General features: G+C 48.2%; 1 protein-coding gene across 7 annotated transcripts in view; it reads right to left on the bottom strand.

Moving 5' to 3' along the window:
• The window catches only part of LEF1 (lymphoid enhancer binding factor 1), a 121,359-nt gene extending 114,577 nt beyond the window's left edge, over positions 1 to 6,782 (bottom strand). For 2 of the 7 annotated variants that reach the window (XM_040237499.1, XM_040237500.1), the window contains exons 1-3: positions 5,953 to 6,186; positions 3,540 to 3,606; positions 1,954 to 2,087 (exon numbers count right to left, since the gene is read on the bottom strand). In XM_040237499.1, coding sequence (XP_040093433.1) covers positions 1,954 to 2,087; positions 3,540 to 3,606; positions 5,953 to 6,165 — 414 coding nt within the window. In that variant the 5' untranslated portion in view covers positions 6,166 to 6,186. Of the gene's footprint in view, positions 1 to 1,953; positions 2,088 to 3,539; positions 3,607 to 4,752; positions 5,375 to 5,952 lie in introns of those variants that run through there. The other 5 variants (XM_040237503.1, XM_040237504.1, XM_040237502.1 and 2 more) reach the window with 4 other exon arrangements.
• Positions 6,783 to 14,211: the final 7,429 nt, after the last annotated feature.

Raw genomic sequence — 14,211 nt, 5'->3', positions numbered from 1 at the left:
CATTCTATCAATTTAAAATGATTAGTATACTGAGGGGCTAGGGGAAAAGGCTGGTTTAAAGAGGAAGAGCAGCTTAATTTTCAATATTCTTGGGAATAAAAATATAAATAACAATAGATTTTTATTCTATTGACTTTAAAAAAATTATTGCCTTGAAAGAAGAACTGGCTGAACTGAAGAACAAATTCTACAAATACTTATTAAGCATTAACTGTGTTCACAGTCTAAAAGCGTAAGATTATTTTAGTGGCTATTTTCTATTGTTACCAAGTCAGAGACTATAGCTTGATTTGTTGGAAAGATTATTTGTTATTCTAAGAAGCCTTCAGCAAAAATCTTCAGTTATTTCTTATCTAAAATATAGTCTCCTTCCCCACCCCTTCAAAACATCAACAGGAAAAAAAGAGCCCAACTTTAAATTATCTGATATGTATGCATATCTAATTCAACAGAAACAAAGTCTCCTACAAATTTTAAAACTCAGAAGCATTTATCTGGGTGGTCTCTAAATGTTAAAAACTGTATTTGCTTTTATTAGTTCATTCACTTTTTAGGTAAGAGATTCATATGTACCACACACACATTTCTATCATTAAATATTTGAAAAGCCTTTTAAAATAAAATGTGAAATCACTATTTCCTATAACAACCATCATAAGATTTCCTAGATCTCCATTTTAGCTTCTATGAAAATTGGAAAACTCTTATTCCCTACTTAAAGAGGTCAAATATCTTTTTGAAATTCATGGGAAAAAATAACTTTTAAATCACAGTGCCCCCCAAAAAGTGGTTATATTTCCTAGATCGATTTCTTCAACAGCTGAGGGCCACAGATAATCAAGATAACCACAAATACTCTTTATTTGTTCATGACTGATTAGGAAATATTTCTCTTTTCTACTTTGGAGTATCTCATGGTTCCCAGATTCTGTCCACTGAGATATCAACGACAGTACTTGCCCCAGATGCCTCCCACTGATTTTTTTTTTTTTCTTTTCATTTGGTGAAAGCACTGGGCTAATAGGGCAAAGATACAGGTTCCATTTTATGATCCTAGATTTGACTCGCAGGAGGGCCAGTTAGACTGAAACATCATCCCCAAGACCCAAAGAAATATGTTTTGCATTGGGGTTTGGGTGGCACAGCGGGAGTGAGGCCCAGAAAGAAGGTAAATATACTGATGGATCAGTAAAAATCCACCACTACCTCCAAAGAGATGAACCTCAGGGAGAACTCCATTTCACATTCACGTACTACACAAGTTACCCTTTGGATGTTTTCTGACTATATAAATTGAGGTTTCCATGTTAACCATAATGTATAAGGCCGTTATAATGCCTCCACATTTTTAGAACTTAAAAGTTAACTGAGCCACCACTTAAAAATTTTTTTTTCATTAAGAGTTATTTTCAAGCTATACTTCTTAGCAACTGACAATAAAGTAAAAATAGCTCATTGCTCCCCCACACCTAAACTGATTTTAAAGAAACATTAGCTAACACAATAAAATGAGATACTGTTTTAAAAGCTGAGGTAACATTCCCAATGTTCAGTTCCAAGTGAGCCAAAGGAATTCTGATTCTACATAGCTTACCCCCAGTGAAAGGCATAGACCACTTAGTTAATTGAAAGATTAAATCAATTTCTCTCTCTCATCAGAGTAGAAAGCATAATACTCATAAAATCATGAGTTTGTTGATTTAAATTCACTTGACATCATGATAGTTCATGATCTGTTTCTTTATTCATCTTAACTAATAAACCAAAAGCTAATATCCAAAAGTCAAAATATCGAAAAGTAGCACCATTTTAAGGCAGCCATCCCTTATAGCATGTCTTATTTAGCAACAACTGGTCATATATAATGTAAGTTTAAAAAAACAAACATTTTGTCAAAAATACAAATTAATTTGCACCTCTGAAAATAATTTGCAACATCAGCATGTTACTCACTGTTCTTGGGATGGGTGGAGAAAGAGATCCATTTGACATGTATGGGTCATTATTCATATTTGGCATCATTATGTATCCAGAATAACTCGAATAAGAGGGTCCCTTACTGTAGAGACCTCCATCTGGATGCTTTCCTAAGAGAAGGCAAAGAACAATCAATAATGCTTTGACTTCCTTTTATATCACTGTATTTTTCATTGAAAAGTTAATAGTTCTACTATAGACTTTACATAAAAGATTTGTTTACAAAATATTATAACTGGGTTATTATGCTCTATTTTATATTGACAGTATTTACTCTCTTAAATGGCTTAGCAGTGAACCAGATGTTTTAAAAACATGTGGTTCAATTTACTTCCACTACTGACTGGTGTTTTTACAAAATAAGTGTTATCCATCTAACTTAATTTGCTCTAATACTAACAAACTGGACTAAGAAATACAGACACATGAAAAAAGGCATACAAATCTATAATATAAATACACTAGGCTATTCAGCTATACACACACATATATATTTATACACTTAAAGTTACGCTCCACTTTAGAGGCAAACTCAAAAATTCCACCTGTACTTCTGGATTTCTGGAAAATTCCTAGATTTTACTGACGGAGCAAGTTGTGTCTAGCATATGGGCGACTACCCAAGTCTGTGAAGGGTTAACTCCAGGAGACTGCATTTTATGTGCAACATCTATATTACACTGCCAAAGAAAAGTGTGTTTGCGTGTGTGTGTGTGTTCAGTGTATACATTCTTCCCTTTTATCTGTGTATCTACTTTGTAGCTCAGAAGGAAGCTTGATATTATAGTTCTCTTCCTTTCCTTCCCTGGCTGACATGTATGTGCGAACCCTTCATTCTGGTCAGGCCAATTGTAAGTAATTAAAGGAGAACAGAAATGCAGGCTGTTTGACAAGGGAACCCTACAGATCACAGATTCTTTTAAAAGTCACAAGGAGTTCTCCTTAAGTCTCAAAAAAAAATGCAGGATTTTTACAGTTTTGAGCAAGAATCAGAAATAGGGAGAAAACCCATCACGTTTCATATGCATAGTTCTTAACTTTAAGATTTAAAGTGTTATATTTTTACATATTAGATTCTTCTTTATTGAGTTATATTTAGTCTGCGCATATAGTGCCTGCCTTTTCACTAAAACAAGAAACAGCAAACAAATGAAGGCCCACTTGAAACTATTCCTGTCGGAAAATAAATCGGTGCAGACTGTCACTCTTTGTAAAAATGCATGAAAAAAAAAATACTAAAGATCTATGACAATTAGAATATTAGGGAAAATGAGGAAAAGAAAAATACTCATTACAGACATTTCTCTTCCATAAAGAATCTGGAAGCCAAAGGAAATTCAAAGGCCCTTAACTCCTTCAGTTTTATAATTATGGAAATATGTATTAGAGGTAAGCAATAAGTTTTCTGGGTTTTCTTTACCATTTTGTTCAAACAATGGGCACAATCTTATTACATTTGCTTCGAGTTTCTTGGATGCAAATAAAAACAGCAAAATGTACCAATATCCACAAGTTGTACATGTTAAATAATAAAGTTGGGAGAAGTAGCATTAGAATCTTACCATCATCAGGATGTTCTCTGGCCTTGTCATGGTAGGACTCCTGAGAGGTTTGTGCTTGTCTGGCCACCTACCAGCACAAATCCCCACCCCCAAAAGAAAGAAAATTGCTTTAGAGTTTGTGACAATGATGATAGAAGCGCATATCCACTGGTAACTCCAAAGAGGGGGATTAGATGCAACTCAATCTACCTGTTTGATTGATCTAAGAGGACAGGCTCGGACTGAGTCCTGGGAAATCTTTTCAGTGTGTTCCTGAAAACTACCTCCACAGTACTAGAAACTACAAATGACAATAATAACTGAAACGAACTTGTCAACAATCCACACGCGGTTCTGACCACTGTTTACTAAAACACATCAAGAGTACCTGGACACCTAACATGATAGGAATTTGAGTTACGGGGCTTGATCATTTCGATAGCTTCTTCAACCACTATTTACTTCAGTCAGAGCTGATTAAAAGCAGGCTGAAATATCATCTTGCAACTGAAAATGACATTTTAAATAAAAACAAGCCCATGACTCACAAGCCGGGGTCTTAGGCAACTGTCCCAAACCAATTACGAAAGGAGCTCCACTACTCCTGAGCTACCCCATGGCTGTCAGTGCGCGCTCACAAGAGAAAAGTGAACTATTCTGTGGTTAAAGGAGGAAAACTTGAGAGTCGAGCTACAGACATCTAAAAGGGAGCCCAGCTAATATCAGTTCTGGTAACCACCATCCACCCAGACTCAACCACGTGCAAATCGGTGGTATTACCCCTTCACCATCTTTCTTGGGTTTGCCCCATGCCCACTTATCACCAGCAAAGATTAACAGAGCCCTAATACCTGAGTTCTGGGGCTTCAAACGCAGCACCCTTCTCCCCAACGCAAAAACAGGTAGAAAATGTGAAGTGGGTGGCAGATTTATTTATAGAAAAAGGAAGGGCAAGGAAAACGGGTAGAAATTTGAAAAGGCTGTTCTACAAATATGAGTTTGGCCTCAAGTGTTTCGGAGGCTATTTGGTTCCTTGGACATGTGTCCTCCCAGTGACCTCCTCTCCCCGCCTAAGACACAGTGACAAATCTTTTAAGTGGAGTTAGGTATGCTCTGGGCAACCCCAGTTTCCCCCCTAAGTTGGCATGTTGAGATGAAAGATTCAGGGTAGAGAGAGCATCCCAATGTTTTCCTTAGGAACCAGGCCCTGGGCCTTCCAAAACGCGTTACTCACCCCTGCCATTGGGATAAAGAAGGTAATTCTGAGGTGCTCTTAAACTTGCTGTTTAAAACACAAAATGTCTCCGCCCCCAAAACCACAGGCTTTCTTTTTGGGGGCAGAAGGATGCCATTTAAGGAAAAAGAATATACCCTCCAAATTTCTTTGGAGGGAAAAAGCGTTGGTGAAACCATTTGAGTGTCAGGACTTTTCTACCGGATTTCCTCCAAAGCGTCTCCCAGTTGTTGAACAACGGTGGCCAGTGGAGTGTCGGGTATCAGGGTCCATCCGCCTCCCCCACCTCTGAAGCTCTCCGCGAGGCCTGAAATAGCCCTTCCGCGAGGTCCCGCTCGCGGCTTGCTCTCGCCAGCACCCACGTGTCTCTATTTACTCTACTCGGGTTACGAACGCTATCGCCCGCAGCGGGCCAAGAGATCTGATAAGCGCTTTCCACCCTCCCCTGAGTGGGTGCCCTGGCTTCCGCTGCCTCTGACTCGCCCTTCTTCTGCATAGATTTAAGGCCTGATTCGGGCCCAAACTTAAGCTTGCTTTTTTTCCCCTTTAAGTGGCGATGGATGGGGAAAACCAGCCGGTAGTGAGGGAGCCCTCCTGGGGTGGCTCAGCCCGGCGCGCCCACGGCTCCAGCAGCTGGCCCGGCGACCGCGAGGACCGGGCTGCGCGCCGCCCGCGCGCGCGCCCCCTCCGCGGGCGGGCCCCGCGCTAGCTCCACTCGGCGGCGGTTGGGCCCGCCACCCCTTCCTCTCTCCCTGCGGCTCTGCTCGTCTGTACCTAAGCCTTTGGTGGTGTACGCACTTTTGCAGACATCTACCGAGAGATAGCGGGTGCACTTTGTTTTCCGTCCTACGGAAGAACTTCTCAGGACTGCTGTTCAGACATCCTCGCCTTAATGCACCGCACCCCCTGAACCCCAGCAAAAAGGCCGAAGGCGAAACGTCAGTGGGTTAAGCGCAGGTTCTCCTGGCCGCAAACCGACGGTTTAGTCACCGAACGCCAAAACTGATACACTTCGACGCTTCCCTGCACACCCCTCCACCCCACACAGGAAGAACGATGACCAATAGCCCAGCCACCCCCATCCCGCTCCCAGCAGACCTACCCGGGACTCGGGCTGCCCGGCGCCTTCCCTCCCTTCCTCCCTCGGCTCTTTCCCGGGATCCGGCACGCCTCTCAGGGATAGGGCAGTGGCCAGCTCACCTCGTGTCCGTTGCTCGCCGGGATGATTTCGGATTCGTTAACCAAGGAAGACTTGATGTCGGCTAAGTCACCTTCCTCTTCGGGGTGACTGATCTCGGCGAAGATCTTCTCCTTCTGAGGATCGCCCTCGTCCTTGAAGGGGATCATCTCGTCCGTGGCGCAGAGTTCCGGGTCCCCCCCACCGCCGCCGCCTGCCCCGGAGAGTTGGGGCATCCCGACCACTGTATAATCTCCGCTCCGCGGGGGGAGCACCCCAGGCAACAGCAGAAAAGAGAAGGGATCAACGAAAAGGGGGGAGAGGAAAAGGAGAATTGGAAGGATGCGTCAGGGAGTAGAGCGGGCGGAAGCCGGGCTGGAGAGCGCCGGGCAGGCAGCCGGCAGCCGGAGCTGCTGCAGCGGCACCCGAGCCCCGGTGGCCGCCCGCGCCTTCCCACTCGGCGGAGACCGATGCCGGCGCCCGTCCCCGAGGCCGAACAACACAGGGCGGCGAGGACCGCGGCGGCCGGCGCCTCTGGGGGCGTCTGTGCAGCGCGCTAGGCTAGGCTGCCAGGGCAGCCGCCCCACGCCCCCGGCGTCTCCGGGGTCTGCGCGCGCAGGACGCCGGTTCTGGAGGAGATTCGACTCTCCAAAGTGCACGGGAGGGTCTGTCGGTGCGACTCTTCGCAGATCTCTCCACCTTAGCTTCCCTGGATGACGATCCAGGAGTTTGTTTCCCGAGAAAAGGAGCGAGCTGGGCAAAACGGCCCCGTTTACCCCAGTAGAGACGGTGTAAGGAGAATCAGAAGATAATGAAATGTCCACTTCCTGGAGGATTAAAAAAAAAAAAAAAAGCCACCCGGGTTGGAGATGTCCGTTTCAAAGCTTCTTATTTCCTTCCCTTTCGCTTCGGTTTTCCTTCTCCAGGCGCATTCAATCTGCCGGAGGAGAAGGTGGGGGGCGGAGGAGGAGGGGAAGAGAAAGAGAAGAAGTTTGCCAAGAATAAAGTTTGTGCCGGCGAGCGCAGGGAGTCGGCAGTGGAGGGCACTACTGGGTCTCCGGGCGTCACAGCAGGGACCTCGGACCCAAAAGATTCTGCCGGGAGCTGGAGCCGGCACACACACACTCACACACACACACAACCCGACTCCTCTTTGTTCCCGGCTCGAGTTTCTTCAGTCTGGCTCGCTCGCTCTTTTGCTCGCCGCTCTCCACGCCTCCGCCGGGCCGCTTGTCAAAGAGCTGTACCCCTCCGGTTTCCCCGGCCGGGGGGTGGGAGCCGCCCGGAGCTTAGCCGCGTGCGGGGCTGCGGATGCGTCCCAGCTTCGCCGCCGCAGAGGGCGCAGCCTGGTCCCTCCTCCGCGCCCTGCCCCGCAGGTGAGCGGCTGCGCCTCCCCGCCGCCTCTCCTCCTCCCGCGCCTCGCCGGCGCTGAAAAGCTGCCCACTTGCGTCGCTTCTCCTCCCCTTCCCCTCCCCCGCCTCCAGCTCTCCTTGGCTGCCCGCTGAGGTGGGGGGAGGAGGGGGCCGGCGAGAAGGAGGTGGTGATTGAGGACTTTTTTTTTTTTCTTTTCCCCGAGCCTGTAGGACGAGTCCCAGGGTTTGGGGGGGGGGGGGGTGTTTGTGTGTGTGTGTGTGTGCGTGCGTGCGTGCGCGCGCGCCTAGGGGGAAGATTCAGGCAACTTGGCTAGGGATGGAAGGACCCGGCATTTCTTGTAACCCACGAGAGGCACGCTTCGCCCGCGTGAAATTGACAAGAAACTCTGCCCCAGCGGTTTAACTTCATCATCTAAGTGTCTCTTCTCTTGTGCCCTTCCCACCCACCCCCCTCCTTCCTCCGCCAGTCCTCCCCCACCTCTTTTCCGCCTCTCCCTCTCTCTCCCTTGCTCTGGCAGTGGGAAGAAGATGAAAGAGAAGCCGCCGCAGCTGTGATCGACACCACATTGATAGATGCTCTGACAGAGGGGATGAGGCGGGAATCGGGGACACAGAGAAGGAAAAGGGGAAACATGACACATCGCTCCACTAATAAGAGAGAACGGAAGCAAGAAGAACAAGACAGAGTTGTGGCTTTCCTAAATACATGTAAAAGGACAAGGAAACATGCTAGCAAAAATAAAACCTCCAGACTTAACGGGAAAAAGAGGAGGAAGAAAAAACCGAAGACTGAATCTTAATTATCGCTTTTTAAGCAAGATCTTTTTCATTACATCCTCACCATAGGATGCTCACACACGGTTACACTAGGTCGCTCGTGTATTTTCAAAGATACATGCCACAATGTGTGGGAACCTCATAAATAACCAAAAAAACCACCCAAGTGTGGGGCGGGGGGAGGCAAAAGGACCCAGGAGAGTGAAGCTGGTAGAAGGAGGGAGAACAGGGCAGTCTGGCACCTCAGACTTCGGGCTCAAAGAGACCCTTGAAGATGCAGATCCAAATTCAACCTCAAAAATTTCCCAGCCTCCACCGTCTCTTTGATGCATTTTGTACAAGGACAGGACTTTTAAGGAGATGCTTTGTGAAAGTTACAGTATAAACGAAGCTGAAGTTTGAAAACACATCACATTTTGTTCCTTGGCTCTCAAACTCCCTCAGTTAAAAATCCAGGCAAAATTATTATACCCAATACAGTAGCCATCTGTAAAACCTCAGAACAGTAAACAAGAGACAGGAAGAAATGTGTCTCCATCTCCCTTAAATTGAAAATGGGGAAAACATTACAGAATCAGACTTTAGCTCTGTTATATAGGAATAGCCATGTAAAGATCCCTCTTCTTTTGTGTAAGGAAGAAATTGCATGCTGCTAGACATGGTATAAGTAAAGACATTAACAATGCTCTAAGTGAGCACTCAAAATATCGCTTATTGGTAATTACTTGAGATGGGAATTCATTGGAAGCAATTTTTAAAACTATCTTTTAAAGCATTCAGTTGGTCTCATAGAGCATGACCAGTAGTCACACGGAAAATTTCTGTCTCAGGCTCAGTTCAATTCAGTTCAGTCGCTCAGTCGTGTCCCATTCCTTGTGTCTCAGGTTAGGGTTACATTAAAGGGCTGGTGATGGGAGCCAGAGAGAGTAAAGCATTAAATCCTCTGCAAATAGGTGAAAATGCTATGCCTTAGAGAAATAATTTTCTACAATGTGTAAGGCAATACTAAAAAGATGGGGGGAAACCCAATTTTACTTTTTGGTTGGTAGCATTATGCAACTTCACTAGGCACCAGTGAGTGTAATGTCTCAGAGACGTGAACATGTAGCTATGTCAGACATTTATTCCCTCTGTTTTGGACAAGGAAATGGCAACCCACTCCAGTATTCTTGCCTGGGAAATCCCATGGACAGAGGAGCCTGGAGGGCTACAGTCAATGGGGTCTCAGAGTCACACACGACTTAGCGACTGAGCACACATACCCTCTGTTCTAAAACAAATAGGGGAAAACAAAGTAAAAAGTCCTCCCATAAATGCGCCAATTCGACGGACAGGAAAAGAACTGGAAAATGCAGTTTCACCAAAACAGCCAGAGTAGAGATTCCTTTTCATCAGACTGTCAAGGGGTGGGGGTGGGGGGATTTTCTGAAAGCCAAAGAGATTAAATGACGACTCCTACATCTGCCCCCCTCCCCGTTAAAGTGTCGCAACTAATTCGAATCCCATTTACTCCTTCATGTTAATTTTCTGGACTCCCTGAGTCATTTGAAGCTCAGCTCCAGGTGTCCTGGAGATTAAGAGCTCGAGAAGATGGGAATTTTTGGAACAATAACTAGTGGGAACTGTTTACTATAAGGGCCGAGGGTAGGTGGCTGCGTTTTGCATTTTGCGGCAAACCTCACCTTTGGAAACACTGTTTCTAACGAAATCAGCCAACGTCTTACTCTATTTGCGTGACTGTTTTCCCTCTCCGTGGCGGGCGGGGTGTTTCGTTCCCTGATGTCCTTAGCATCTTGCAAGTCTTCTGATGAGGTGCATTTAAAAGGGGCTTTTCTAGAAAGCATTCATTCAAGTTTTGTTTTTTTTTTTAAGCTTTGTCTGGAAGGGAGATTGACATTTCCACGCGAAGCCTGTCTCTTCAGGGAGAAAAGCTGGGAGACACTGGACGGGCGAGGCAACCCCGGGGAAGACTTTCCTTCCCTCCTTTACAGGTTCAGTGAAGTTCCTGGCAAAGGTATTTGTGTCGCGGAGAGGTCTCTTCTAATTCGTGTGGGGGCTGCTAGGAACATACACAGCTGCCTTTTGGGGCGCAAGGTCCGGGACCTGGTGGGTGTTGCGAGCGAGAGACGCCGCCTTTCTCTCGGATGTAGAGGCAGGTTATTTGTGTGAACTCGAGCGAACGACTGGAGGTTAGCTGTTGCAGGTTCACTCCTTCAGGATGTGGGTTTCAGGGGGCGTTTTGATGTGATTTAATTCCGACCGTGAAACAATTGCTAAGGACTGGATTGCTGTTGGTTTTTCCCCTTTTGGTGGCTTTGGTTGGTTGGGGTTTACATTGGGAGCGAACTGTGACTTGTTTTATAGCAACACTTCCTTCTGCGCCGGGCGCCGACGCCCGCGCTGCGCGTGGGGGGCGAGGCGCCCACCCTGCGCCGGAACAGGGAGAGAGGGGGGCTGCGAAGACGGTTCTCGAAGTCGGCAGGGTGCATACAGCCCAGCCCCCCGCGGGTGCGGACAGGGGGACTAGACTGACCCCCACCCACACCAGAGACCCCTCCTACCTGTGGGGGGAAGGGGTCGCTGCCAAGTCAAGTCAGCTGCAGACACGCAATGAGTACTTAATTACAGGGAAGAGAGAAAAGCGCGGTGCCCTTCAGAGCCCTCTCCGCCTCCGCAGCCCTAAGCCCCCGCCTGGGCTCCGGGTCTCCCCCTTTGTGTGGCCTGGACTCTCTCCCAGCGACAACTTTGGTGGGATCCCAGAGGAAGGAGGTGGCCGGAGGAGGGGGTACGGAAGAGGATGCTGGAAGAGAGAGACGCGAGGGTGAAGGACCAGAAAAACGAATTATGTGATTCCAGGGACGGAACACCAACTCCCCTCCATTTCCCACCCCGGCGTCACCAGGGGACTAAAGCTGTGGGCATCTTCAGTTTAACGGACTTTTCGGAAAGCGGGGGGCGGGAAATGGCAGTTTGTGTCCCAGGGGTTCTTCCGCCTCTTCTCGCCTCCTCCGAATACAAACAAAACTCAGCCCCCCAGCCTGCCCCCGCCCTCCGGGGTAACCGAGAACTCGGGGGACCGTGAAAACGTCCTTCTCCAATCCGGCCGCCTGCGGACGCCCGGCTCCCGCGGGGCCGACGCTCTTTGGCGCTAACGCAGCCCCGCGGGGTCGGCTGCAGGAGCCCGCCGCGCCCGCGCGCCCCCGGAGTCCGCCGGCGGCGTCTCCTGCGATCGTGCGGGCCGGGTCCTCCCACTGCCCGCGAGGGAGGGCCGCATCCCACCCCACGCCCCGTGGGCTCGGCCGGCCGACCCTCTGCCCACGCGCAGCGAGAAGAGGCAAGTCGGGGTGTTCGCCGACTAGGACATGAGCCCGCGATAGGCTCAGAGAAGCGGCGGAGGTCGGGCAGAGGCCTGCCACGCGCCCTCGCGGCTCGGCTTCGCGTCCCGAACCCCCGACAACCCCCCGCGGGGACCCGGCCTCCGGCGCAAAGGAGTCGGCGTGAAAGTCTGGAAGGAGATCCCCAGGAAGGGACGGCACGGGTGTGGGAGGTGGAATACAATTGGGCCGCCGGGACGGCTCGCCTCCTGGGCTGGACGTGAAAGTCTTTTCCCTCCTTTCTGAAAACTTTTTCTCAGGCGTCTTTCACTTGGTGTGAGGACCTGTCTCGGCCAGCCCTCCGGCCCCTCCCTCAGCCGCCGGGTCCCCAGTCCACGCGCCCTCGGGCCGGGGACGCGCGCGGAGCCGCCGCGCAGAAAGGCCGCCCGCGCGCGCGAGCCGCGCCTTATATCCGCGGAGGGCGGCGCCTGCGCGGGGCCCGGCGCGGCGGCGCGGCCTTTGAAGTCCTGGCGGCTGCCGCTTTCATCCTTTCTTTTTTCCCTTGCAGGCCCCTTTGTGAGACTAAATTTGGAAAGAATATGGATCCGAGCCAGTCTTTCCACGTGTGCTCCCAGCTCCCAGCTGAGAAGGCCAAGGGTTCTCTTCCGGGTAAGGAGACAGGGAGAAAGATCAAAGAGTTTGGGGAGCTGGATCTGAAATGTGAATTGAAAATAAAAATCAAGCCTGGACACATTCCAGTTTCTAAAGCAAAAGCAACCCTCAGCAGAGGCCGTCTGGCTAGGACTCTTCTGCCTCTGCTTGCTATACTCTTTCTTTGCCGCAACCATTTTTGAGCACATGGAGTAAAATAAAGAAGACATAGGGAAACACTTAGTTTCTCCAGATTTTGTTTTGCAGTAATTTTATTAGGGAAAATATCTTGTTCATAATTGCCGTTATGTGAAGTCGAATTTCTTCAGCCATAAATATTATCTTATTTCAGTCTGCTTAGCACTTTCTTCTGTGGCCACATTTGGGGAGAGAGTGTTGACACACATGTGTGCACATGTTCCTTGTGCCCAGTGCTGCTTTTTCTACACACCATACAGTGTGCCATGTAGTCTGGAAAACCAGTGTTAAGACTTATTTTACCAAAGCACTCACTATCAAAACTGGTATCTATGATTTGATGTCCTCTTACTGATCGACTTTGGAAGTCTTTTCTGACACGTTGACTAGCCAGAAAGTTTCTGTCTTTATAGCAAAAAAAAAAGAAGAAGAAGAAAGAAAGAAAAACCCTCTAAGGTCTCTTATTGAATGGACTTCTTGAGCAATATTCTGTTTTTCAGAACAAACCAACATGAAGAGACAGCTTTGCAATAGTGTACTGCGAAGTGTCCGAAGTCCTGGGTTGGAGGTGGGTACTGCCACTTCCCCTCATGCTGTGGTGACCTCAGGCAAGCCATTTAACCTCGTCCAGGTTCAGTTTCCTTTCTGCAAAATACGTATAATAATAGCCTATATGACAAGATTGTTGTAATGATTCAGTGAGGTATGGCATGTGAAAGTATATGCAAATGTCAGGTATGAAGCAAAGATGACTTTTAAGCAGTCCTCTAAGTGTCAAACAAAAAACTTTTAAAGCACTAGCAATCTTTACCACAGGACCAAATGGGGATGGTTTCACACTTAGGCATCTCTTGGTGTGACCCTCGCCAGGTCTTCAACAGTTGTGTTGTAAAGGCATCAGAATCACCTTTAGAATCACTCATCCCAGGAGTGAGTATGGTGGGAGAACGAACATTCTGGGAAGAGAGGGAAGTTTAACTTTCCTCATGCTTATCATGGACTGTTAATGAACTGATAGATGGATGAAGAAAAATGGCACTGATATAGGCTTTTCCGTCTGAGCCTACGGCATGCAAGTTTCCGCAGCCAGTGATCTGTGCCCTCTCCAATGGAAGTGAGGGGTCCTAACCTCTGGACCACCAGGGAACTCCCTGGCTGATTTTTCTATGAGGCATTTGACACAGCTAACAATGACTTTGTAAACAGCTTTGGTAATGTGATGGCCTATGAAAGGCTCTTCCCTGGTGGCTCAGACAGTAAAGAGTCTGCCTGCAGTGCGGGAGCCCGGGGTTCAACCCCTGGATCGGGAAGATCTCCTGGAGAAGGAAATGGCAACCCACTCCAGTACTCTTGCCTGGAGAATCCCATGGACAGAGGAGCCTGGCAGGCTGCAGAGTCGGACACGACTGAGCGACTTCACTCACTTGTGAAAGGAGCAACATGTATATGGATAATATACTCAAAACAACAGAAGTAAGGACACAAGGGGAGTGACTAGAAGGGTATATAGGAGGTGTTCTTGGGACACCAGAAATTGTTTCAGAATTGAATGTGATTACATGTCTTAGATTGAGGCATCTCAAGTTTACACGGCAATAAAGTTTATGGCCGGGGCTGGGTGTGAGTGACAGGAGTGCCACATGCGTAGCACTTCGGGCATTTAGCTGAGCGTGGTTCATGCGTGATCCCAACCCAGGGTAACCCCACCAATGGAGTCATTCCCTGAGCCCCACCTCCCAGTATGAAGTTTTCACTGTGACCTGTGCAGAAAGTGCTGAAAGCAGGAGTAAGGGGTGGTTTCCAGCGTTCTGGTCTCCTTTTACGGTGGCCCAAGGCTGCTCAGGTATAGCACCCTTTTGAGATGTTCCAACTGTTTTGACTGTCTCTTCTAGCAGCAACATGCAAATTTCACAAACAGTACTGAAGGGACTCTACTGCAGTGTGGGGGTGGGGGAGCACTTGGGGGGGG

The sequence above is a fragment of the Oryx dammah genome, unplaced genomic scaffold (genome assembly GCF_014754425.2).
Source record: "Oryx dammah isolate SB20612 unplaced genomic scaffold, SCBI_Odam_1.1 HiC_scaffold_3, whole genome shotgun sequence".
Taxonomy (NCBI): domain Eukaryota; kingdom Metazoa; phylum Chordata; class Mammalia; order Artiodactyla; family Bovidae; genus Oryx; species Oryx dammah.
This window is presented reverse-complemented; position numbering and strand designations above follow the sequence as displayed.